Genomic DNA, 26,846 nt, shown 5'->3' on the forward strand with positions numbered 1-26,846 from the left:
GAAACTTAACCCAATTGAAACCCCTTTATTTCATACTTCAAATATTCAGATCATGCATTTCTAAAAACTTACGCTTACCATTAATTCTTTTTGGCATTGAAACCATGCATGCACAGACAATTAAAGAATGCACACTTTCAAATATTTGTCCCTGCTACGCGTCACATTATTTTTCCCTTCATTAATTTGTAAACACTGCAAAACTATAATGCAAACATACACTTTCGTGTAAAGTCAACATTTCATCATCAAAACTCTTCAAATATTTAATCCTTCATGATCAAAATAAATGTGTCAATAATTTCAATCTGGATTGAAGGGAAGACGCCCATATGAATAGTAACAAGGAATTCAAACCAAATATCTCTGTCCATAGTTACGTGGTCTCCGAGGATCATACATTTTATTTTCATTTTACTACGGACCCCTTTAAGTGTTTTCACATTATTGTTCACGCATGCATGTAAATGAGACAAGCAATTGTTCGGGAATAGGGATGTGGTCTTTAAATGCAATATTACAGCATAATACTCATTTGAACATGAATGTAAATTCCGAACAAGCAACGAAAAGTATGCATGTCCTACGTGCAAATAAAAGTCTCCAGCTAATAATTCAAATGCGTCCATAGGAGTCAAGGCAGGAAGATAGCCTTTGAAATGGTATTAACAAGCTCCTACGATGATGGGAAGAGTACCATGACACGAACGCATATCTAGTTAAACAATGTAAACAACAGATAATGCCTAGACCACAAGCACCAAAGCCCTTCGGAAGCTCCGTTCAGAATGCGAAAGGGCAAAAAGAAATTTGTCTTTAGGGTAGAGACTATGATTGATATTGACTGTCTCTACGAAGGTCTGGATTTTCACATGAACGGTTCATTCAACCAACAGATTGGATTTCCATCGATATTTTTACCGTAAAATTCCATCCGTATTTTACCCAAATTGAAAAATTAAACAGAGTAACATTAACAAAATTAAAAATTCGAAGTCAAATCATGATTGACATCCATACTCACGTGATACTAACAACGAACATATAAGAAGAAACCTTAATTACATTCGTCTTATAGCGAACAGATGGATTTTCAATTTGATTGGGCGTCATATCACACTTTTAAATTTATAGGATAAAATAAATAAATCACCCTGTAATGTGTGTTTAACAAGCTAATCTAGGTTCGAGATCCAATTACTGAGAAACGTAGTCGTGTTATGATCCATGCTTCAAAACATTGATTTCGCACAGCAACGTTATGTGCGAGTCTAATGATTCCACGGATCAAAACTCATCCCTGATGCATGCTTCAGATACTGGAAGTACACAAAACTCAGGAAGCAATGATCACTTAAAAATACCCATTATTCCCAGAACTCTGTTAGTGACGCCAAATGGGAATGTCGTAGATGAGAAATATGAGCTTTTGATTAAAAGATTAATCTCGATCAGTAGAAAACAATCCAACAAAGCATGATTACATAGCCAGCAAGAGGTATTTAATCTCGAAACCAGAGTATAAGCAAAGGGCAATCACTCTTAACCCACGATGGGCGTTGTGAAGCATGCGCAGGATTTGTTTCAAGATCATTTCATGAAACCCCACAATTTCCCGAAGGCTCAATCACATGAGTAAAGCACAGAACAGATCAATTACAATCATAGGAAACATTCAGTTATTGATCATGGCTCTGATACCAAATGTAAAAATTTCCATTAACAGCCCAAAGATCATCAACACCAAATATTTCACATTCAGAACTTAATATGTTGTTTAAGATGACATACCTTGACTAACAGCGGAAGATGTAATGGCTGCCATCTTCTGTCTTCTGTCTTCTGTTCTGTCTTCTGTCTTCTGTCTTCTTCTCAGAATTCGGTTTCTCTCCTCTTGCCCTCACTTCCTTATGTGTTTCTTGATGGAGAAGAATACAACTCTTGTGGGGAGAGAGAGGACCCAATCCTTTATATATATCATTTAACTCTTAATCTGGTACGTCCATCATATACCAATTCAACGCTTTAATGCTTTAATGCATGCTTTAATGCTTTAATGCTTTTGACGCTTTAATGCTTCAATTATAGAATGATTTATTTATGACTTAATTAATCGGGTCACATTAAGATTTAGAAACTGCAGATTTCTAACATCCTGCTCCGGTCTCTTCTTTGCATCCTACATTACACGGATTCACCCGAATCCCGGTAAAAGAGTAAAGGACTCGCAAACTTTTGTAGGACATTGGTAAATTTAAAGTTAACATATTACAATCTCTTTGTAGCTCTGTATGATAACTTCAAACATAGAATATTAGAGTAGCCTCATCTTTCCAATAATTGCAGAACGCACATTGAGCAATGCACAATGGACATGATCCTTTGTCATTTCATCCCTAAAAAATAATGGATCACAGAGTACCTCCACCCATGATAGATTATAATGATAAATCTTGACTCTAATCACAAATATATGGCCAGGAATCGCCATTGGAAAGGTCCAAAAGGTTCTTATTGCACACCTACAACATTGTCTGAAGTGCAGGTTACGAAATCCCAAGAGACACCCATTGTAGCTTATTGAAAAATGTTAAAACCAGCAAGTTCTGCGTCGCCATTGATAGGAGCAGCATTACAGTACAGTGGCAAATAAGTTTGTATGCACGTTTGAAACGTGGCCCACATGGCGAGACAATGCTCTGCCGCCCCACCGCACCAAATATACAACTTCCTTCATCTCATCTCCTTCACTTTTTCAGAGTCCCACCACCTTGCATGTAGGCTTATTCAGTCTCTATTTCAGTTTATGTATTAGTCACGTCCCACTATCGGTTAGTGCAGGCCTCCAAAGCACATACGCAGAAGTTGACACGTATCACATAGTGATTTATTTGAGGATCCCGCTAACTCTATAAAAGCCTCTTGTTCATTCCATGTTTCACATACTAGAGTCTATCGGTTCCATCTTGATTTTACTAAGTGGGTAAACAATTTATACGATAAGGTAAGGGGCAGTGTGGATTTGGTAAGCAATGTCGAACCACAAACTCTTCATTTTCGCCGCTATGGCCGGACTTCTGTTTTCTTCTGCTATCGTTGAGAGTCGCGTGGTGCGAAGCAACCTGGGCTTGGACCTCGGCGGAGGTTTGGGTCTCGGCGTAGGCAAAGGCTAACGAGCCTGCTATCGGGCATTAAATGACATTAAATGCCCGCTTAGCTGCAAGCTCGATAGCCATATAAAAAAGACGCGCGCTGTGAGAACGGAGTGTTCAGAAAGGCACCTGTTTTATATGACTATCGAGCTTGCAGCTAAGAGGGCATTTAATGCCCGATAGCAGGCTCGTTAGCCCTTTCCCTCGGCGTAGGTGTCGGCGCGGGCTGGGCATGGGCGGCTCTAGCGGTAGTGGGAGCGCGAGTGGTTCTGGTTCGGCGTCAGGGTCTGGCTCAGGGTCCGGTTCAGGCGCTGCTTCGAGGGCGGGCTCTTACGCTGGATCCGGGGCAGGTAACGGAAGCGGCCAAGGTCAAGGTTCAGGAAGCGGCTATGGGGCGGGCTCCGGGAATGGTAAGGGAGTGGGCAACAGCAACGGATACGGCGCGGGCTCGGGTTCGGGCAGTGGCTATGGCAGCGGCTCTGGTTCCGGCAGTGGTTACGGAAGTGGTTCTGGTAGCGGCAGTGGCTATGGAAGCGGCTCCGGCACTGGTTCGGGCTACGGTTCTGGCTCTCGTTCCGGTTAGGGCGCTGGAAATGGTGGCAGTAATGGAGGAGCTCCTGGCGGTGGATACTAAATTGAAAGAGGAAGGGAAACAGAAAAAACCTTTTAGGTTTGCAATTATAATATGGTTTGCATCGTAATATAATAACGCGTACTTATATTACAAAACCCTGGCATGCTTAAAAATATGTTTATGCCTGTTGGTAATCGTACTTTCGCTCATGTAAAGACTTTGCAAGTACAAATAAATATTGTCGTTTGTTAAGGATATGGTCGGTTGTCAAAAGAAAATGATTTATTGTCTTTTGTATGGAAATATGAATTATGTCGTTTGTTGTCGCAAGAAATTACGTAGTCTCTACACGGAACTTTCATATTGACTGCTTGGATTTCCCTACCTGTAACTTTCATATTGAGTGCTTGGGCTTCTCTACCTGTAACTTTTATATTGACTGCTCGGGTTTTAACATTTAAAAAAGTATTATTATCCAACGATACTACGGCTGGAGGCATCACATTGACATGCATCGTGTTCCCACACAGAGATCAGAATTCTCATAATTAGTGGTCGAGATACCTCACATATAAATATCTAATTATCAAAACTGATGTAATACATACAAGTTCATGTTCAAAACATGAAAAAAAAAGCCAAAGGAAAATTTGGGAGGGAAAAAAATTATATAGAGTAGGCATTCATATTACCACATGGCTGCTTTCACTACACTTGAATGGCATCGCGGTATTTTCATTTTTTAAGTTCTGGGAAGAAATCATAATTTATTTTAAATAATAAATAAAATTTATTATGATTAAGATTTATTTTTTAAGTTTATAAGAATGAGAATGTTAACTTCACACCGTGACAAAGTTCTGGGAAGAAATCATAATTTATTTTAAATAATAAATAAATTTTATTATGATTAAGATTTATTTTTTAAGTTTATAAGAATGAGAATGTTAACTTCACACCGTGACTGTCACGCCCCTACACCTGCGATAGTCTTCCAACCGCTTGTAGCAAGGTGCGGCACCACCGAACGCTTTCTTTTCACCAATACTAACATTCGTGGACTACGCCTACTTACTCATTAACATACTTAGTTTGTGTTTCGCAACCAAGTAAAAGCAATTATCCTTTATACTTAATGAAGCCCATACTCATTCATTATCATCATGCAATTAACCAAGAACATCAACAATTGCAAACAAGTATAAAGGGGAGGGGCAACTCCCCGTAATGTGAGTCTGCCCGACAATTTTATTAAGAATATCAGCTTACAATACAATAGTGTGTCTTGGCCAAACCAAGTCTCACACTTAACCAAATTTTACAATAGACAGGCCACCTGCCTTTTACAACATGTTGTGCACCCTTGCACGAAGGGAGGTGCTCACCCGAGCCACCCAAGACCCTTTGCCAAGTCCTACACAAAACTGCATTCAAAACGAACCCCGGCACACTTGCCTACCCCACACGGCACAAGAATAACCAAACTGCACCTTAGATAACAATGCGCATGAGATGTGCGCATCTCCTTATCTTCCTTGCGCAGATTTTTCCTTCCTCTTATGCGTGGATATCCATGAGAGTTCGATGGTGATAATGAGCTCTAAGCTCCCCATATATATATCCATGCCTACGTGACTTTCATGGGGTGTGAAGCCCCATGGGCGACCCCACAAAGCCCCCATAACACATGCGCATATGCTTATTAAACAAGTCGGCTTGCCCCCAACCGCAAGCTCCTTCCATCGCATATATAAAGGTTTAACACTTCATCGCGTTCACCATCATTCACGGTTTCGTCGTTTACTTCGCGCCCGCCGTTCATCTCTCGGAGGCCTTACATTCTCCTCCATCTGAAATCATTGTCGTCCTTGACAACATATCATCCTGGTAGCTCTCCACCAAGATCATCATTCGTCCATGATGTCGACCTTTCTACACAAGGCAAACATCCTTGCAACATATGTAGAGACTCTTTCTCCACTATGTCCCGACTTAGTGACCGCTGCCACCAAGCTCACCATACCAAAGTATGTATCTCCATAATCCATGCTCAGGTCCATGGAAACTCCATCCATCTCATCTGCAACATGTTGCCCATATGTGTGTCTCCTCCAAGTGAAGAGAACATCTCCTCAAATCGACTCTTGATGTGCCCCATTCAGGTCCATGAAGCTCTCTTCATCATCTGCAATGTGCCATCCTCAAGTCTTCATAGAAACAAGTATGCACTTGTCTCATCTATCCATGTGCTGCCCATGATCCTCGATCAAATCAGCTCTCATGTATAGAAAGTAGTTGAGTCTCGGCTCAACCCATGCTCAAGTGTATCACCAAAGCATCATTATCATCATTGTAACTCCATCACCCCAAAGTGCCTCATATCGATCCTCTACATCAAGTCACTCTTTCAAGCCATGCCCATACATGTACTTTGAAAGTATGCATCCCATACTGCATCAAAGTCTCCTGACCTCAGCTCCTCAATGTATCGGATCCTCCAAGTTCACCATATGAAGTCCCTAAAAGTCACAACAATCTCATGTCATCATGAGCTCCATAAACCATCCCCAACCAACACCTCAGCAAGCATACAAGATGCCTCAGCTCCTCATGTAGTAGGAATGCCTCATAGTTGCTCACAACTCCATCTAAGTTCATGGTTGTGTTGTACTGAAGTGCACAACTCCACCATCAGTCCATAAGTAGTAAGTCTCCATGTCACACTAGCAAGTCCATCTGCATAACATTCCTACCTCAGCACTCCTCTTTGGATGTCCTTTGACATCTCTACAAGTGCTCCCACACAATGTTCTTGCATAAGTCTGCCATGCTCCATGTCTTCATGTCTCCAACCCAATGTCCATGACTAAGCTGCCCATGTAGTCCAACCAAGTAGACCTCATCACAACAATTGGTCATCTCCCCAAGTCTTCAATCTTTGTTTTAGTGAACTCGGTCACCCAACCAACCCATCATATCATCATGTCATGAACCTCTTCAACATAGCTCCTCAAAGTGTCCACCAAGACTATCTCTTGGTCTCGGCCATGAGAAGTCCACCCAAAACATCACAAGTGTGTGCCCTCCTCAATCTGTCCATGATTCATGCCGGGCACTTAGCCAATTCTCCATGTGGCTAAAGCATGACCCAATCCTCCACAATGATCATCAAGTTCCACCCTTGTCACGGATCCTTGCACATTTCATCATAAGGTCACAAGTAACCCCAACAAGCCCTGCAACAATCGATAATCCTTGCCTCTCCATACAAGGTTCCATCATAGACATCCATGGTGAGATCCTCCCCGGCATTAGCAAACTGGCTTTGCCCTTCCCTGCACATAGTCCATCTCCCAAATGCCCAAATGAAACACAAGTACCATTACTTACTTCATCATCATGAGGCTCCTCCATGTGAGTGACCTCATCCATACATGTTGACAAACTGCACGATCCTGGTTCGACTTGATCAGCCTCAAGTCCATCCTCCATCGTAGTCATGTCTGCAACATCTTCATCTATCACGGCTTCCTCTTCCTTGTCAGCACAATTTGCAACTTCACCTTGCTCCATTGTCGAACCAAGTTGAAGAAGCTTTCCTTCAACATCCTTTTCCAAGGCTTCAAGTTCTTCATGGATTTGGGGCCTCTCTTCCTTCAACCTCTTCAACCTATCCAAGGTAAGCAAGAGCTTCCTTCCACCTTCACCCAAACTTGCCATGCCTTGTTGTCCACTGTCACGAGCAACCTAGCTCATCAGCTTCAAACCTGTGCTTCGTCACGAGCAACCCTGCTCACCAGCTCCAAACCGAGCTCTGATACCAACTGTCACGCCCCTACACCTGCGATAGTCTTCCAACCGCTTGTAGCAAGGTGCGGCACCACCGAACGCTTTCTTTTCACCAATACTAACATTCGTGGACTACGCCTACTTACTCATTAACATACTTAGTTTGTGTTTCGCAACCAAGTAAAAGCAATTATCCTTTATACTTAATGAAGCCCATACTCATTCATTATCATCATGCAATTAACCAAGAACATCAACAATTGCAAACAAGTATAAAGGGGAGGGGCAACTCCCCGTAATGTGAGTCTGTCCGACAATTTTATTAAGAATATCAGCTTACAATACAACAGTGTGTCTTGGCCGAACCAAGTCTCACACTTAACCAAATTTTACAATAGACAGGCCACCTGCCTTTTACAACATGTTGTGCACCCTTGCACGAAGGGAGGTGCTCACCCGAGCCACCCAAGACCCTTTGCCAAGTCCTACACAAAACTGCATTCAAAACGAACCCCGGCACACTTGCCTACCCCACACGGCACAAGAATAACCAAACTGCACCTTAGATAACAATGTGCATGAGATGTGTGCATCTCCTCATCTTCCTTGCGCAGATTTTTCCTTCCTTTTATGCGTGGATATCCATGAGAGTTCGATGGTGATAATGAGCTCCAAGATCCCCATATATATATCCATGCCTACGTGACTTTCATGGGGTGTGAAGCCCCATGGCCGACCCCACAAAGCCCCCATAACACATGCGCATATGCTTATTAAACAAGTCGGCTTGCCCCCAACCGCAAGCTCCTTCCATCGCATATATAAAGGTTTAACACTTCGTCGCGTTCCTCAAAGCATTCACCATCGTTCACGGTTTCGTCGTTTACTTCGCGCCCGCCATTCATCTCTCGGAGGCCTTACAGTGACAAAGTTCTGGGAAGAAATCATAATTTATTTTAAATAATAAATAAATTTTATTATGATTAAGATTTATTTTTTAAGTTTATAAGAATGAGAATGTTAACTTCACACCGTGACAAAGTTTTGGGAAGAAATCATAATTTATTTTAAATAATAAATAAATTTTATTATGATTAAAATAGGGTAATATAAATATAATTATATATATTTTAATTTTGTTAAAATAAATTTACATTATTTTAAATAAAATAGTTTTTTTTTGCTAAAGCAAAAGTCCTGCCTTCTTTTTCATTAAATCAAGCAAAAATTACAATATTTACACTTTTCCATCAATCTGAGTGGTACAAGGAAAAATAGGAAGATGTACTAAAACAAGTTCCCAAAACTTCCCGCCGAACACTTTTGAGAACCGACAAAAACAAGTTATGGGAGTCGCCGGGCATCTGAGCCCTTCCCACACAAACCTGCTTCTTAATCACTGTCGTCCAAACTTCTTATAAAATCCAATGTTGGAGATACATTTTGCTTCACAAAGGAGCAAGATGTTTAAACCCACGACCCCACCGAACCACTCGTACAATCCTGATCGTTGATCAAACATGAACAAATCGGACGGTGGAGCTGTAAATCGCACACCATAAAATCATTGAAGTTTATCGTGCGATGAGGATGGTTTTCAAACCCATCCCACATCCATGTGTCAAGCATTGTATGGTATCGTTGCCAAGAATTCGAAACCACCCTTAACTTGAAAGTGGTGCGATCGCACCAAAACCATTCTAGGGGTGGTTTTGTCTCCCAACACTGGGAAAAATGGGAAATGGTGCCACTAGCACAATTATTGTTCTTAACCTTTCTTCTGATTGTGAAAACCCAGCGCCCTCCTTCGGGGATTTTCAGTGAAGTGATGACTTTAGCTGCAGAGGCCGCCTCTGGCGAGCTATCCTCTATAGACCTGTTTGACCAAAATTGGGAATCCTGCACAAGTATTCTTTGCAGCATTGCACGCAAACTCATCGAAATTCTGTTGTCTTTACAGGTGACCCCTTGGTTGGCAAGGATGTCTGCCAATTTGTTGGCCTTTCTACGCACATGGATGAATCTAAGTGTGCGTAGTCCCTGTAGATGATCCTGTATTTTTTGGAGCACCCTTATTAACCTCCAGTGTTTTGAAACTTTTTCTGGCCCTGTTCCATGACTAATTTTCTTGGCCGCGTTGATGACTAGCTTTGAATCAGCTTCTATTATCACATTTTGATTGTTGTCATGTTTCAGAAATTCTAAGCATTGCTCCAATGCCATTAGTTCCACCATGTTGTTGGTAGCTTTTCCTAAATGACAATGGAAGAGGGAGATGATGCTCCCAGTTTCATCCCTCAGAACTCCTCCAAAGCCTGCCATTCCTGGGTTGTCTTTTGAAGCATCATCGATGTTATACTTTAGGAAACCTTCCGGGGGGGGATTCCAGAATTCTTTAACCGATTACCTCAAGATTATTTTCCTGTCTAGTCCTTGTGGAATGAGCCCCTGCATGTCTAATTGCCTGAGAATTCTTAACTCTGTTCTGAGGGAGGATTTTTGGGGAGATCCCTAACTATTGTTCCCACTCTCTCTTTTAGCTGTTTCAATATTTTCTCCAACAGGCATAGAGAGGGGTTCTTCTCTTCTTTAAAAATTCTTTTGTTTCTTTCTTTCCACACATTCCATATTATGAAACTTGGTAAGAGAGCCCATGCAGAGTTAAGAATCTCATAATCCGAAAAATTATTCCTCCAATTGTTTCTGGTGTTAGTGATGTTATCTCTGTCTCTATCAGACTGATTGAAGACTGTGGCAAAAAAATCCCATAACCTTGTGGTGAAAATGCAGCTATTGAGAAGATGTTCCATTATCTCCTCTTTTGCTTCACAGAGCTGGTATCTGGAGGGTCCTAGCATACCCCTCTTTCTAATATTGTCCCAAATTAAGATTTTCCTATGGTGAACCAGCCACATAAAGAGCTTGATTTTCATCCAGCCTTTGTTCCTCCACATCTTCTGCCAGATTTTGACCGGGTCTTGGGATTCTAGTCCAGGGAGAATACCTTTTGCTTCCTTAATATTAAAGTTGCCCTCTTTGTTCTTACCCCATCTTAGTTGATCCTACCCTTCAATGACTAAAATCATCCTCTGATCCAGCATCCTCTTTAGGATCTCTGCTCTACTGTTGAGGGTTCGGTCCTCTCTGCCATCTACTTTTTTCCATGCTCTCCATTTTTCTGTGTTGTGAGCATGTTCCCAAAAGTCCTTTACCTTTACTAATCCTTGGTTGTCTGTTTCTTGCTTGAGGCCCAAAAATTCCTCTTTCAAAAGTATTGGTTCTTGTTGCCATTTATCCTCCCAGAATAGTGCCTGATCTCCATCTCTGATTTCCCAGAAACTGTTTTTTTGAACCACCCCTTTGTTCTCCTAGGCTTTGTTCCATATGGGAGAGCCCTTCATGTTTCCAGACATTCTTATTAGTTCAGAAGAGTGCCAGGAGCTGGCATATTTTTCCTTCCAAATGTTTGCCCATTGAGCCTTAGGATCCTTAACCCACCTCCACCAGAGTTTGGCTCCAAGAACCTTATTGAGAATCTCTAGATCATCCAATCCTAGGCCTCCTTGATTCTTAGGTTTACAGATCTTTTCCCATGAAACTAAAGCCCATTTTTTCCTAGTTTCCTCCTTTCCCCAAAGAAAATCCCTTTGGATATTTCTAAATTGTTGTAGGACTCCTTTTGGAGCAGGGAGAGCTGATAGCATAAAGACTGGGATAGCTTGGAGCACTGCCTTTGTAAGAACCAGTCTACTAGCCAGATTTAAAGACCTGATTGTCCATTTTCTGACCTTGTCTTGCATCTTGATGATTAACAGTTCCCAAACCCTCTTATGCAAAGGTTTATCCGTTAGAGGAACTCCCAAATATCTAGAGGGGAGGGCATCTCTTTGAAAACCAAGAATTCTAGAGACATTTCTCTGGATAGCAATGTGGGTGTTAAAGAAAAAAAAAATTGATTTGGAAAGATTGACCTCCATACCTGTTGCCATGGAAAAGTCATTCAAAATTTGTTTGTATGCTAGCGCTTCCTTGACTGTGGGAATTCCTTGTAACATGGTGTCATCTACAAATTGTTGACGGCTCAGAGCTTGACTATTCTCCTATAGCTGGAGTCCTTGAATTTTTCCCGTTACTTTAGCATGCTTAATGGACTGCCCCAGCCCTTCCATCATGAGGATGAAAAGAAAAGGCAAGAGTGGATCACCCTATCTGAGTCCTCTAGAAGGAAGAAACATTTCAGATGGAGAGCCACTAACTAAAATTGAGAAGCTAGAGGAAGTCACTGGGTCCATTACCCATCTGATCCAATTATGATCAAAACCAAACGCCTTAAGCACTTTCTTGATATAAGTCCAGTTCACTTTATCATATGCTTTGGCAATGTTCAATTGCATTATCATACCCGATTTCCTTTTACTAGTTAACGAGTGAACCACCTCATGAGCTTGAATGATGTTATCTAGTATTTGTCTGCCTTCCACATACCCAGTTTGTTCCCCAAAAACAAGCATAGGCAGCAAAGGTTTGAGTCTGTTGGCCACTACCTTGGAAATTATCTTATAAACTACATTGCATAAGGCGATGGGCCTATACCTCTCTGGCGTTTGAGCATTATCCTGTTTTGAAATTAGGGCAATGAAGGAGGTATTGAGAGCTTTCAAAATAGTTATGTTCAGCCTGGAATCTTCCACTACCCTTACATTATCCTTTTGACAATGTTCCAAGAAGATTTGAAGAAATCCACATTGAATCCATCTGGCCCTGGGGCCTTCCCATTTTGCATTTCCTTGAGCACCTCACTGACCTCCTTTTCAGTTACAGTTCTGTTGAGATTACAGTTGTCCTCTCTGGATACCAACTTAGGGATGTGTTTAGTGAAGTCTTTGATGAAAGGTTCCCTTACTAAAATGCCTTCCTGGGCAGTACTTCGGAAGTGTTTAACTAACACTGCTTCTATATCCTTATGGGATTGATGGATTTGCCCGTCCTTGTCCTTGATCAAAGAGATCCTGTTGTGAGTCCTATTAGCAATAGTGGATCTATGGAAAAATTTGGTATTGCGCTCTCCTTCCTTTAGCCATTGGACTCTTGATTTTTGTTTCCAAAAAATTTCCTCTTGTTTACACAACTTTTCCCATTCTAGACGATATTTCTTTACCTGATCATTTTTGTTCTTATCAAATCCTTCCTTGATAAAAGCTTGGTTGAGCTCCAGAATTTTATTTTCAACAGATTCCTTACTTGCAAAAATATTTTTGAAAGCATTCTTGTTCCATGCTTTTAACTTCTTCTTGATGTGCTTTAGTCTTTTATGTAGCAGGAACATTGATGATCCCTGAATCTGCAAATATTCCTCCCACCATTTTCCAATGTTACTGATGAAATCTGGGTGTGAAAGCCAAATATTCTCAAATCTAAAAGGACGGTTTCTTGGGGTGCCTATGCCCTTGATCTCCATTTGAACAGGCCAGTGATCTGAGCCTCCAAAAGGGAGAATTAATTATTTCCTTGTCTAAAAGCATGAGATCTTCAGAGATCATGAATCTATCTAACTTGGAGGCTACCAGGGAGTTCCCTCTTCTTTTATTATTCCAGGTGTAGAGGCCATTGTTTGTCTCAATGTCAACAAGCTTCATGCTTTCTGAAAAGTTTTGGAATGTTGAGGAATCCTTGTTTAGAGCTCTAGTACCCCCTTTTTTCTCCGAGAGAGATCTGATCATATTGAAATCTCCTCCTGTGACCCAAGGTAATCCTACATGTCTGACCCGAAGATCCACCAAGGATTCTATAAACCTGATTTTGTCATCCAACCTTTGGGGGCCATAAACATTCGTGACTAGATAAGTATCCCTGTCTCCTACAAGCTATAAAACCACTGATAGATAGTTCCTTGATGCCTCCGCATCAATTATTTCAACTTTTTGGGGATTCCAGAGAGTGAGGATACCCCCTGCTGTGTTTTCAGCTTTAACTTCTAGAAACTCAAATCTGCTAAGCCATTTACTATGGATTTGCCTTAACTTTTGTATAGAGCATTTTGTTTCTTAGACAAAAATTATGTCCAGAGCTGCTTGCTTCATTATGTTATTTAGCATTCTCTGTTTTCTCTTGCTGCCTAGACCTCTAATATTCCGAGTTGTGAACTTCATAATTAAAGATTGGTAAAGGAGTAACTGGTTAGATCTTTCATCGTACCTGAGTCTACCATGAGCTTTCCACATTCCATCAGTAGCTCATTCTGCTTTTTCCTGCCTCTTTTTTTGCCTGGATTTCTCGGTGCAAGCCCCAGAGTCATTTTTATTTCTTTCATTCCTTCATTACTTTGTCTTTCAATGTTGTTTACTTCCTCTAAACCCTTTGCCTGAGTTTTCCATAGGAATAACTATTGTATTCTATTGATCTCTTCTTGTGGTAATGATTCTACCTCGCCCTTAGTTCCCTGATTCAGGAACCCTTCTAGATCTAGGTTTTCTCTGTCAAGAATCTCCTGTAGCTCATTGTCCTCCGTTTCCATCTCACTCTCGTTCATTTCCTGATCCATTTCCAGTTATGATTCACTCATCATTTTTCCTTTCTGTTTTTCATTTTCCTGTGTCTGATCATTATCTTCTTCCTTCTCCCTATTCTCATAACCTTCCTTCAGTACTTGATCTTCTACTGCTATTTCTTCATCCTCTTTGAGAACTTCGAACTGATTCTGACTGGCCTTCTATCCTCCCACTTGATGTTGCTTTGGCCCTTTTTTGCTACTTTTTCCTTTAAGAACAACTTTGTGAAAGCTATCTGTGTCTTTCATAATGTTAGTTTTGTTTTTGTTTTCTGCTTTACTGAGAGGGCAGTCTCTTAGAAGGTGGCCGTGTTCATGGCATCTACGACATCTAAATGGAATGTGTTCATAGTCTATTGTCTGCACCCATTCCTCATCAAATACCTCCAAGATAACTTCATCTGGAAGAGCTCCCGATAAATCCATCTCCACATAGATCCTTGCAAAGGAGGTATATTTTCCCCTCCTTCTGGCTTCAGAAGCTTTGACAAACCTTCCTAATTTATTACCTATAGCAGCTAGCGATTCTGTTTTCCAATAATCGAGAGGTAGAGAATAGAGTATTACTCTTACCGGGACTAAAGTAAAAGTTTCCCTTTCCGGAATGAAATTCATCATCCATGGCCTCATGTAGAGCCCTGCTGCCGCATAGAAGTAGGGCCCACCTTCAAACACTCTGTCTTTATCCTCAATGTTGGTGAACACCACTGTGAAGAAACCCTTAGACCCCACATGCAGATCAATGCTCCCTTTAGGCTTCCAATGGTATCTGATCCAAGTTTGTAAAGCTTTTTCAGTGGGCCATAACCCCATGAATTTGCATATGATTGCATAAGTCTGCATGTGCTCCCTATGTGCCTGCAACGTTGGATTATTTAATACTACTCTAGGAGTGATTTCAGCCTTGGGTTTACATGGTCCTTTCTGATTTTTGTCTTTTGTTCTCTGTTTTTTGTCATTTTCCTCCTTGTCTTTTGTGCCATCATTCTCCTCCGATTTGGAACCTTCTGTTTCCTCTTCCCTATTTCTCCTTCCTTCCTCAGCTTTACCTCTGCCTTTATCCAGAGGTATCTTGCTCTTGTTAGCTACCGCCTCCTTGTAGGAGGGAGTGAAGCTCCCTCCTCTGTGCCCATCCATGGGGATAACTTTCACTGTGACCTGAAACCTTGGTCACTCCTGCTTCGCTCCCGCATCCTCTTAAATAAAATAGTTAAAACAATTATCTTAAAAAAAATAATTCTCTTTCAAAAAATTCAAGTTATATTTTTTAACATTTTTAATCTAACATATTTTATAAAATCATATTAATTTATGTGGAAATTTCACAGGGTGACAAACATTGTGAGTGGGGAGGGAGGTTGTACCATCATTAACACCCCACTCAATAGAGGGGTAGATATCACCCACTTTCATTCAACATAATTTGAGATACACTCTTGTTCACGTCATGTTGCAATTAATGGTTCAATTTGGTTAAGGTTAGAAAGTTATTAATGGTATTTGGGTAATGGTGTTATTTTTTTATATTTTTCTTAGTTTATTATTGGGCCAATATTTCTTTGTATTTGGGAATTTTGTCTTTTTGGCAATGTGTACTATTTGCTTCAATGGCCCTAACAAATATATGGAAATAAATATGAAGCAAGGGATATAGAGGGTTTATAGTAAAAAGCACTTAAAGGGGAAATTCTATTAAATGAATCATTCTGTGGTCTTTTTATTTAACAATAAGTGATAATAACAACCATATGCATAACTGAATCTACAATAATCTCTCCTTAGATCTCTCAACTAATAGTTATACCTAACAAATCTTATTTCTCTTCATCTATAATTCTTCTTTACTTGTATGATCTATGCACATCATTATGTAATATGAACCATCTTATAATTTATACTTTATTATTTATTTGCAAGTATTATGTCAATATTTGATACTCCTCCTTAATGATTACTTGTGACAATATATAATATTCAATTCACTCTTGACCCTAGTCCCATTTCCATATTCTATGATATATTCTTTTGATGTTCTTTATCTCCGTCTTCTATGCTCTATGATTTGGTATTCTTCATTCTTTATTACCAATCTTCTTCAATTTTCATCTTGTATAAGAACAATATCATCATCATAAACTAGAAAAGTAATGACTATTACAAAAAATGGGAGGGGACAAAAGACACCCTTGTTACTTTTGACCAACTTTCTTTGATCATAAGCTTGGAAATAATGTTCTCATACAACCTTCTCACAATGTCACTAAGCTCGAGAGGAAATATTATCTCCTCTAACCTTTTCTATAGGCTTCCTCGGAACAATGTCAATTTCTTTTTAAAGTCAATGAAATAACAAAGTGAAATAACAAAGTAGATCAGTTTTATTATCATGATACTCATCTCCATTGACATTGAGAATAAGAAGGTGATCCATAATTGAATGATATCTCTAAAAGTTAGCTTAGCCATTAGCTATTTATCATGGATTTCTAGCCATAGGTTAATCTTCTATTGCAAAACAACTCTTTACAACTTAGGTAAAATTGAGCTAATCATACTGGTTAGATAATTAGAGGGAATGTTTTTATGCCCACTCTTAAAGATAGGTACAACGCATACATATAATATAGAAGATATTATAGTTTTTTTTTTATATAATGGAAATAAATAATTTTTTAAAATAACATTAGTATAAATTTATTTCAATTTTTAATTGATTCAATAAAAATAAAAATTAGGAATAGACTTTTTAATATTTTGACTATTTATAATTAACATAAATTTATTTAATAAATTTAATTTTATTAATATTAAGTTTAATTATTTATCTATTAGCTTTTGTGGGCAACTTAATTGGTGATCCCTATGCTAATGAAGTGTTATGGACCTATATTCTATGTTAAAATCCCCAATTTTTCAAATCCCCCAACTTTCAAGGGGTTTGTATAAACACCTAGAAGTTATGTGCATGGTATAGTTGCTAGTTGGCTAGTCCCACATACACATATTCTTATTTACTACAATAATAATAGTTAGTTAATTGTTGAATATATATCTATATATATATATATATATATATATATATATATATATGAGATTTATTCTATATCTTTTTTGAACCCAAATCTGAGAGACCAAATTTTTTAATATGTTGTTTTTTATTATTATTTAATTTCATGTTATATTAAGAAATTTACATTTAAAATTTTAATTTATTTAAATAATCAATAGATTTGAGATAGTTTTAAATTAATTTAATTTTTTCAATTTTTCATATATATATTTTTATTGTATTGTTATAAAACAATACCCAAACCATCTTAGATAGTATAAAATCTCATATATATATATATATAATTTATATCTATGCATTATAAAGTTAAAAAGAGGAAAGTTTCTATCTGCTACGAGCAGATCGGAGGGAAATATTTCAAAGATGCAAAATCAAACTAGCATGAAAAACTATGACGGAGGAGTGGAATTTTAAATAAAGAGATCAATATGCCCAAAATGTAGGATAATTGCATTCACATTTAAGAGTTCAAGGGTCAATTGAAAAAGAGAATTGGCCATGAAAATGATTAACTACCTTAAGCCTTAACATACTATAATTCTTCAATTTAACTACAAAGGATGTCAATTTCATCCTCAACATGTTATAATAGTTGAAGCCATCAGAAGATTCGAGTTGTTGATTACTGAGCTAAATATGAAGGATACTGGACCTCCATTTCTTTACCAGATGAGACGAATAAATTACTCTGCAATCCATAGATGGAGCACCACAATAAATTTCTTAGATGCCATATTGGAATTTTGGATCAGATTCAATATTATTGATGCCATACTGGAATTTCGAATGATATTCAATCTCACATTTTGGATTAGATTCAATGTTTGTGCCATATTGGAATTTCGAATCTCACAACACAAGCGACCGTGAGCAAATGTCTTATGGAATGCACATTTTCTTGAATGTTAGAATGTAGGGGGAGGACGCTCTAGCTTATGTTGTCATTAAGAAACCCACACCAACTCGTGGCACATCCAAAGATTTTCCAGGTTGCAGGTAATGGACGTGATTATGGATCGACAGAAAGCAATAGAATTCTGAAATGGGTGGAAAGCTCTTAATAACATTAATTTGTGATATTTCTTTCTCCTGGTAAGAATTCCGAAATCGGTGGAAAGCTTTTAATAACATTAATTCGTAATATTCCTTTCTCCCGGTAAAAATTCTGAAATGGGTAGAAAGCTTTTAATTTGTAATATTCCTTCCTCCTGGTAAGTGGCATTAGTCGCTTTCAAATTGCTGCAATATTAATATGCTTTGGTCCCTGATAAGATGCGACCTTCGTAATAAAACACTATGCTGGTAAGTTAAATTAATATTAATTTTAAAACTCTAAACATTTATTACCTAATCATGTTTAATATTTAAATAATATATTATATTTTTAAGGAGTTGTTTTTAGTGCTATCTTTTGGAATTTCCAGTACTATAATCTGGTGAAATTTTGATTTGTGTTATTGTCACATATCTACTTGATAAACACATATATAATAAAAAATAAATAAAAAATTATAGAGTCTACACTTAGTTATATGTATGAATATATAGTGCCACCACCACGTATATAAACGTAACCTTAGAAGGTCTATGGTGTGGCAGGTAATGCTTGTCATACATTGGTTTAATCATTGTTTATTCCTTGACATTGTTATATCACGGATGCGATGGCATAAGGACTTTATGACTCTTCCTCGTGTGTATCAAGGTTGTCCTGCCCTTGATTGTTGGCATATTCTGCGTTGGACATCTGGCAACAGTACTGTGTTCTGCCGGCCTGTTCACGTGGTTGGAGTGAGGTTGCCAAGCCTGGAACTTTCCCGCGCCTTGCTTTTGGGCATTGGTGCCTTGATCCACGGTTTGAGGGTTCTGCATGAGATCAAGGGCTACGAGTGCTCCACGTTTCCTCTGCTGGCAGGTAGGGTATATACGTGGTCTTTTCCGGATTCTTCGAAGCTTTTCTCATTCTGCTCGGCGCTCCACAACTCTCCGCTCCATTTTACCTCTGCATGGGATCTGCTTCTTAGTTTCGCGCCGAGTTCCTCCATCTTACCAGGCACATGCGCCCTCTCTGGTGTGCTTCCGCTCCATGGTTCCTCATCCTCGAACCGGCCAGGTAATTATCTGTCAGTTTTTAAAAGTTTCCGGGTATGATTTTGGTTTTGTCTGCTACGAGGTATAGTAACCTTTAATCCATGGCATGACAGGTTGCATTTGGGCGACTTCCGGTTTTGACGGTATTGGAGAATCCTTCCAGATGTGGTCTGCCGAGTTTACACAGGTATTTAACCTTATTCAGATGTTTGGTCTTGGTCGATTCTATTCCGTCTTGCCTCTGGTTACCAGGGGTTTTCCTCTGTGCCCAAAAGCAGGCCCCAACCTTATCTTTGCACGGTTGGCCGCAGATTACGATGGACGGATGCTCTTGTTCCGGTTCCATACGTTCTGGGGCTGGTTATGGATTATTGGGTAATACTTTGTTGCGGCGGTTTTGGGAATTTACCTTTGGTTCACGAGGCTGAAGATTTTGCTTGATTCTATTAATCATCTGTTTATATTTGGACTGTCAAATGTATTGTAACTATACAAAAGCTCTGGTTGTAAACCAGCTCGCTTGTTCTCCATTTTGTGCTCATATGGCTTGGCGGCCGATAATTTAATGTGACTCACTGTTTGCGTTATGCTATGGTTTACTTTTTATGCTATTAAGCAAGGTTTTTTATGAATTATATAGGGTTTGAAAGGTACCAGACTCGTAGTACGATTTCTCATTCTATATTCCTTCTCTTTCGTTTACGGCATGAATGCGTTTTGTTTACAGAATGTACTAAGGGTTTATCTCGTAATGTCAATGTATTTAACAGTCCTGCATAGATGGGTTAAAGGACTGCCGCACCTGCATCTGGTTACCATAGAAGTATGGTCGACAGTTCTGGGTTTTCTCCATAACCCGAGACCCTGAGGTTCTGTGGTTAAATCATGATTGTAGGTTATTATTGTTTGTTCCTTCATTCGTATGGAATCGTTTGGTACTTTCCTTGCCGCGTTTAAATACTTTCACTGTATTTACTTGAATGCCAATATGAGGTTACCGCATGGTTCTTTGCTACTTGTAACGATTTGCATAATTTTACTGTCGTAACCTTCAGAAAATTTGTTCCATGTTAACTATCAGACCTTTGATTCAAGGTAGTATTTTGGGTTTACTTCTCAGCTCAGATTTGTCTATTCTTTTGTTTATCTCACGGGTTCAGGCTTTTGCCCGTCAATGTGAAATCTCCAGAACCTCCTTGCTACGGTTCGACCTGGTTCGAGATTCCGAGTTCCTTTAATCTTTATTACCCTAGTCTTTAGAAAATCTTCATATTGGAATTATACAGCAGATTAAGGTTATAAAGAAAGGTATTTGTTTTAAGATTATAACGAGGGATATTCAACTTACTGTGAACATTAGGGTCAAGTTACGGTATCGACCCAGAATTCTATTCCCTCATAAAAAGTCAGTTTCCTGATTTGGGTTTCCCTATGACTGTAAACCTATTTGTCTGATAGGGATAAGGCTCATCCTTGGAATACACTGCTTTCCTTTGCTCAGTTCTTTATCCTTCGAGTTTTACCGATACACTGACTATAATTTTCGTACAGATAATATAGTTACACTATCTTCTTATTTGTACAGCAATACTGTCTATAATTTTGTACAGATAGTCATAGTCATACTATATACTGTTTTACAACTGTTGCACAGATAATAACAGTCATACTATAAATTACACAGATAACTATGGGAACATAAGGGTTCCGTTACTTACCTGATCTCCACTGGTAAGGTGAGTCTGGGACAAGTCTCCTGCCAAATCTCTGTGTAAAGCTTGTTATCCACGCAACCGTGAGACCAATCCTTCGAGACCTGAGTCTCCCCCCAAGCTTCCGCTTACCGGATCACTATCCTCAGTAAGCCAGCACTGTGTGCTTGACTATCTGGTCCCTACCAGACTTAGTCCATACATGGTTTTTCCTTCCCTTTCTCTTTCTCCGTCTGTCTCTACAGCCCAGAGTTCTTTCAACCAACCTTCCCTTTTCCCTGGAAACCCTTCCAGTTAGGGAAGGTGGTTATTTCTAGTTTTGTTAACTAACTTTTCTTTTCCAGTTCCCTTTTGGGAATTCAAATACTTTCATAAGTAATTCTTTAATCATCATTTTAGTGCACATGTAAAATCAACAGAATATTCTCAAAAGAATTAAATCCTTCAATATCATTCTAATTCAGTTTTTGCTGTAGTAACTTTTAAATAATTACATTTTTACGGGGTCATCACATCTCCCCCTCCTGAGATTGGACATCGTCCCGATGTCTAGTGTCTCCAAACAGCTCCGAGTAAGCTTTCCGAAAAAGCTCTTCGTCTTCCCAAGTAGCCTCTTCAGGCCCATAGTGCTGCCACTGCACTTTAATTTGGGTAATAACCCGCTTCCGCAACTGCACTTCTCTCCGGTCGAGAATGCTCAGAGGCTCGACCAGGACCTCTCCTTCCAGTTCGACCTGCAACCAATAACAGTATCAGTCTTTTGTTCCAGATACATTTTCAATTAGTTCAATTAAAAGCAATCCTTACCCTTATATTTTGCCACTTGATCACATGCTTAGGGTCATAGATATACTTTTTAAGCATGGATACATGGAAGACATTATGAATTCTAATGTGGCTCGGTAAAGCTAGCTGGTAAGCTACTGGCCCAACCCTTGCCAAGACCTGAAAAGGTCCGAAGTAACGGGGTGCAAGTTTAGCACAACTGCTCCATTGCAGAGTACTTTTCCTGGCTTGAATTCTGATGTAAACGTGATCGCCCACCTCATACTCTTTGAACCTTCTTTTCTGGTCTGCAAAATTTTTCTTCCGATCTTGAGCGGCCTTCAGGTTGGCTCGCACCTTTTTGACCATGTCCTCCATCTCATTGAGCATTTCTGGTCCCAATCTTAATTTGTCCTCCGGGCCACTCCAATTTGAGGGCGTCTGACATTTTCGTCCATACAAGACTTCAAATGGAGACATCTGAATTGATGTGTGATATCCATTGTTGTAAGCGAATTCCACCAAGTGCAAATAGTCTTCCCATTGTGTCGGTTTTTGCATGACACATGCCCTCAACATGTCCTCCACCATCTGATTTACTCTCTCCGTCTGTCCATCAGTCTGGGGATGGTAAGCTGTACTAAAATTCAGCTGTGTACCCAATTCTGCAAATAGCGCTCTCCAAAAGGCGGATGTAAACTTTACATCCCGATCTGATATTATAGTCTTTGGGAGTCCATGAAATCTGAACACATTTTGCATGAAAATGTGTGCAATTTGCACTGCCCTGTAGGTGGATTGCACTGGTATAAAGTGTGCTGCCTTACTTAACTTATCTACCACTACCATAATAGAGTCATTGTTCCTCTTTGTTTTAGGCAGCCCAGTTATAAAGTCCATTGATATAATTTCCCATTTCCATTCTGGAATGGGCAGGGGTTGCAATAATCCAGCCGGATGCTGGTGCTCCGTCTTGATCTGCTGACACTCCAAACATCGTGCTAAATATTCAGCCACATGCTTTTTCATTCCCGTCCAGTAATATTATTTCCGAAGTGCAGTCAGCATTTTCTGGTACCCGGGATGACCAGCGTAGTGACTGGTATGAAACTCATTCAAGATTAAATTTTTGAGGCTGTTGTCATTTGGTACAAACAATCGTTTTTTGTAAAGCAGCATTCCACCCCTGCTAACTTCATATTCCTGCTGACTTCCCTCGCTGGAAAGTGGCATTTGCCGCTTCATTTGTTGGTATTCAGCATCTTGGCTTGCAGCTGTTTTCATCGTTTCCCACAAGGAATTTTCCCATCTACTGAATGTAACTTCATACAAACATTGTACCTTTTGACTCAGTGTGTCTGCTACACGATTTTCCTTTCCCTTCAGATGTTTAATATCAAAGTCGAACCCGCTTAAGAAATCTTCCCAACGAGCTTGTCTTGCATTCAGTGTGGGCTGACTAAAATAATTTGTTAAGCTGTGATGATCTGTTAATAACAGAAATTTCCTTCCTAGAAGGTAGTGCCGCCACATCTTAAGCGCATGTATGACAGCTGCCAACTCCAAGTCATAGGCAGAATACTTCTACTCATGTTCCTTCAATTTTCTCGATTCATAGGCTATCACTTTCCCTTCTTGCATTAACACACCTCCGACGCCTTCTCGGCTGGCATCGGTACATACCACGTAATCTTTATCCGGATCAGCTATACTTAAAACGGGAGCAGACGTGAGTAATTTCTTAAGTCTTTCAAAACTTTGTTGACATTCAGAACTCCATTTGAATGTCCTCCCTTTCTTTTGCAAGGACGTGATAGGATATGCCACCCTCGAAAAGCCTTCCACAAATCTTTTGTAATATCCCGCCAATCCCATGAAGGATCTGATATCCGCCACATCTTTTGGCACAGGCCAATCCAGTATGGTTTTTATTTTCTCAGGATCCACGGCAATCCCTTCCTTTGTAATCACATGACCCAAGTACTGAATTTCCTCTTTATAGAAATCACATTTGCTGAGTTTAGCATACAGCTGATGTTCTCGCAAAGTTTGCAGTACCATCCGGAGATGTTCCTCATGCTCCTCCTTAGAGCGAGAATAAATCAAAATATCATCAATGAATATTAGTACAAATTTGTCTAAAAATTGATGGAACACGCTGTTCATTAAACACATGAACGTGGCGGGTGCATTAGTCAATCCAAAAGGCAACACTACAAACTCGTAGTGTCCATACCGAGTCCTGAAGGCTGTTTTAGCAATATCCTCTTCTTTAATTCTGATTTGATGGTAACCAGATCACAAATCAATTTTAGAAAATACTGTCGCCCCCTTGACTGGATCAAAAAGCTCATCGATCCGAGGTAAGGGGTATTTATTTTTAATTGTGAGCTTGTTCAGCTGCCGGTAATCAATACACATTCGAAGAGTTCTGTCTTTCTTCCTGACGAATAATACCGGAGCTCCCCATGGAGATACACTGGGGCGGATATAAGTTTTTATCCAGCAATTCTTGTAGTTGCATTTTTAACTCAGGTACACTCATTCTATAAGGTCTCCGCGAAACTGGAGCAGCTCCTGGTATTAACTCAATGGTAAAATCTATATCCCTCTTTGGAGGTAGTCCAGGAATTTCCTCCGGAAACACATCTGCGAACTCTTTTATTATCGGGAGGTGGTCTAGCGGGTTTACCTTATTCTTAGTTTCTGCATAGCCCACCTGAATAGCATACACTTGGCATCTATTCCGGATGCATTTTGCCAGCTGAGATGCAGTGATTGGTCGGACCTGCACTGGTTGTTTAATTCCCTGCATTTCTTACTCTATTCCAGCATCATCCTTGTACCGTATGACCTTCGTTTTGCAGTTCACTAAAGCCCAATGCTTTTCTAGCCAGTCCATCCCAATTAGGACATCATAGGACCTGAGTGGAAGCATGTTCAGATCTGCCACTATTGGCTGTCCTGCTATCACTATAGGACAACTTTTGATTTTTGCCATTACTCGTCTTTTAGTCCCTGTAGCTAGCTGTACCAGCCAAGGGTTCCTGAATTTTTCAGGCTGCAACTTACACTGTTCAACTATCTTTGGACTAATATAACTTAAAGTAGCTCCAGGATCAATTAGAACAGTGATGGAAAGGTCTAAAATTTTACCTTCAAACTCTACCATGGTGGGCTGGTATTCTGCCTGGCGGTCGTCCAAGGCTGCATTAATTCTTGGCACACTTCGTCCCACGTCACCCATCATAGGACCTGAGTGGAAGCATGTTCAGATCTGCCACTATTGGCTGTCCTGCTATCACTATAGGACAACTTTTGATTTTTGCCATTACTCGTCTTTTAGTCCCTGTAGCTAGCTGTACCAGCCAAGGGTTCCTGAATTTTTCAGGCTGCAATTTACACTGTTCAACTATCTTTGGACTAATATAACTTAAAGTAGCTCCAGGATCAATTAGAACAGTGATGGAAAGGTCTAAAATTTTACCTTCAAACTCTACCATGGTGGGCTGGTATTCTGCCTGGCGGTCGTCCAAGGCTGCATTAATTCTTGGCACACTTCGTCCCACGTCACCCACGGTTGATGCCTCATGAATCTGGGATATCTGATCAGCTCCCTTCCTTTGTGGGCAATTTTTGACGTAGTGCGGTCCGCCACAACCCCAGCACTGCACTGGGGGTCTGGTTATTCCTTCAGTATCCATCTTGGCGGGTTGTTCACCCATTCTGGTTTCACTGATGGGCTTGGACCTGAATGAACCTCTCGGTGCTGTTCTACTGTTCTGGCCCTTGCTGCTTCCTTTGACTCCACCGCTTCGACTTCCCCTACTATTTCCAACAATTTTACTATTCTTTTTCTCATTCCATTTTCTGTTGGAACTGTCCCCTTTCTGTTTGCTCTGCTGGTGGCAGATTCTGGCCTTGCGAATAGCTTCATCCATGGTTCTAGGATTGTCAAATTCAATCCTTTCCCTCATATACATGGGTAGACTGCTAACAAACCGTTGCACCTTGGCTTTTTCTTCTTTGAGGTAGGGTACATAGCAGAGCAAAGATGTGAAACGATTGATGAACTCATCCATAGTCTGTTGTCCCAATCGCAGATAATGGAATTCCTTTGCCTTTTCATCATAAAAGCGTTCCGTCAAGTATCTCTCCTTAAAATATTTCTGGAATTTTTCCCACGTTATGGTTCGTTCGGTTACCCCTTTAACGATTTTAACTTCCTCCCACCACAGTGTCGCCTTCCCTTGTAACTGGAAGATAGCCAATCGTGCCTTCAAGTTATGATCATATTCATATAACTGGAAATATTTATTCATATTGATTAGCCACGCCTCAGCCGCTTCCTCTTGTTCTCCATCGTAGTGTGGGGGTTTAATTTTCCGAAATTCTCCTTGTAATTCCACCTTTTGACACTTTGAAGTCTGTTGTTCTGATGCATTATCAGATTGGTCCTCTCCTTCTTCAGGGATTTCAGATTCTGCTTGATAACGTTGCTCCTCCATCATTCTCTGTTGTTCTGCGCTGGGGTTAGCTAGCGGCGGGTTCTGTTTATCAGACAAACTTTTTAGAATCTTTTCCTGCTCCATTGTCAATCGTGCATTATCCTCTCGTAGCCGAGCCATTTCATTTTTCAGCTCTTGAACTGTTTCTAGTATGGCCAGATTCGTGCTGCGGGTCTCCTCATCCAGCTGCACCCACAACTCTGGGTTGTCTCCAAGATTTGTTGCAGGCCCCGATTGGCTGCGGTCCTGTGCGGTGCACTGCCAGCTCCCTGCATGCTAACTATTACTTGTGGTACCTTTGTTGCTCTTTTCTTTCCTCTTGACTAGCCTGTACCTGGCCTGGTCTGATCATGAAACATGTAACATTGTGAGCTACCTGCACAATTTTGTTACCCCAAAAAGATTATCAATGTCATAGTGACCTTCTCATCTTTTAATACTTTATTCACATCCCAGAGGCCACAGTATGGTAAGCTGGGCTCTGATACCAATTGTCACATATCTACTTGATAAACACATATATAATAATAAAAAAAAAATTATAGAGTCTACACTTAGTTATATGTATGAGTATATAGTGCCACCACCACGTATATAAATGTAACCTTAGAAGGTCTATGGTGTGGTAGGTAATGCTT

The 26,846-nt window shown here is 40.0% G+C and overlaps 1 protein-coding gene across 1 annotated transcript in view; it reads left to right on the forward strand.

Moving 5' to 3' along the window:
* The first annotated feature begins 3,065 nt into the window (after positions 1 to 3,065).
* Positions 3,066 to 26,846, forward strand: part of LOC149159786 (uncharacterized) — a 111,432-nt gene continuing 87,651 nt past the window's right edge. The window contains exons 1-2 of the mRNA XM_089434425.1: positions 3,066 to 3,144; positions 3,339 to 3,822. Coding sequence (XP_089290551.1) covers positions 3,066 to 3,144; positions 3,339 to 3,822 — 563 coding nt within the window. The remainder of the gene's footprint in view (positions 3,145 to 3,338; positions 3,823 to 26,846) is intronic.

This window comes from Pinus tabuliformis, chromosome 5_2 (genome assembly GCF_031772625.1).
Source record: "Pinus tabuliformis cultivar Carrire ecotype Pingquan chromosome 5_2, CPIR1, whole genome shotgun sequence".
Lineage (NCBI taxonomy): Eukaryota > Viridiplantae > Streptophyta > Pinopsida > Pinales > Pinaceae > Pinus > Pinus tabuliformis.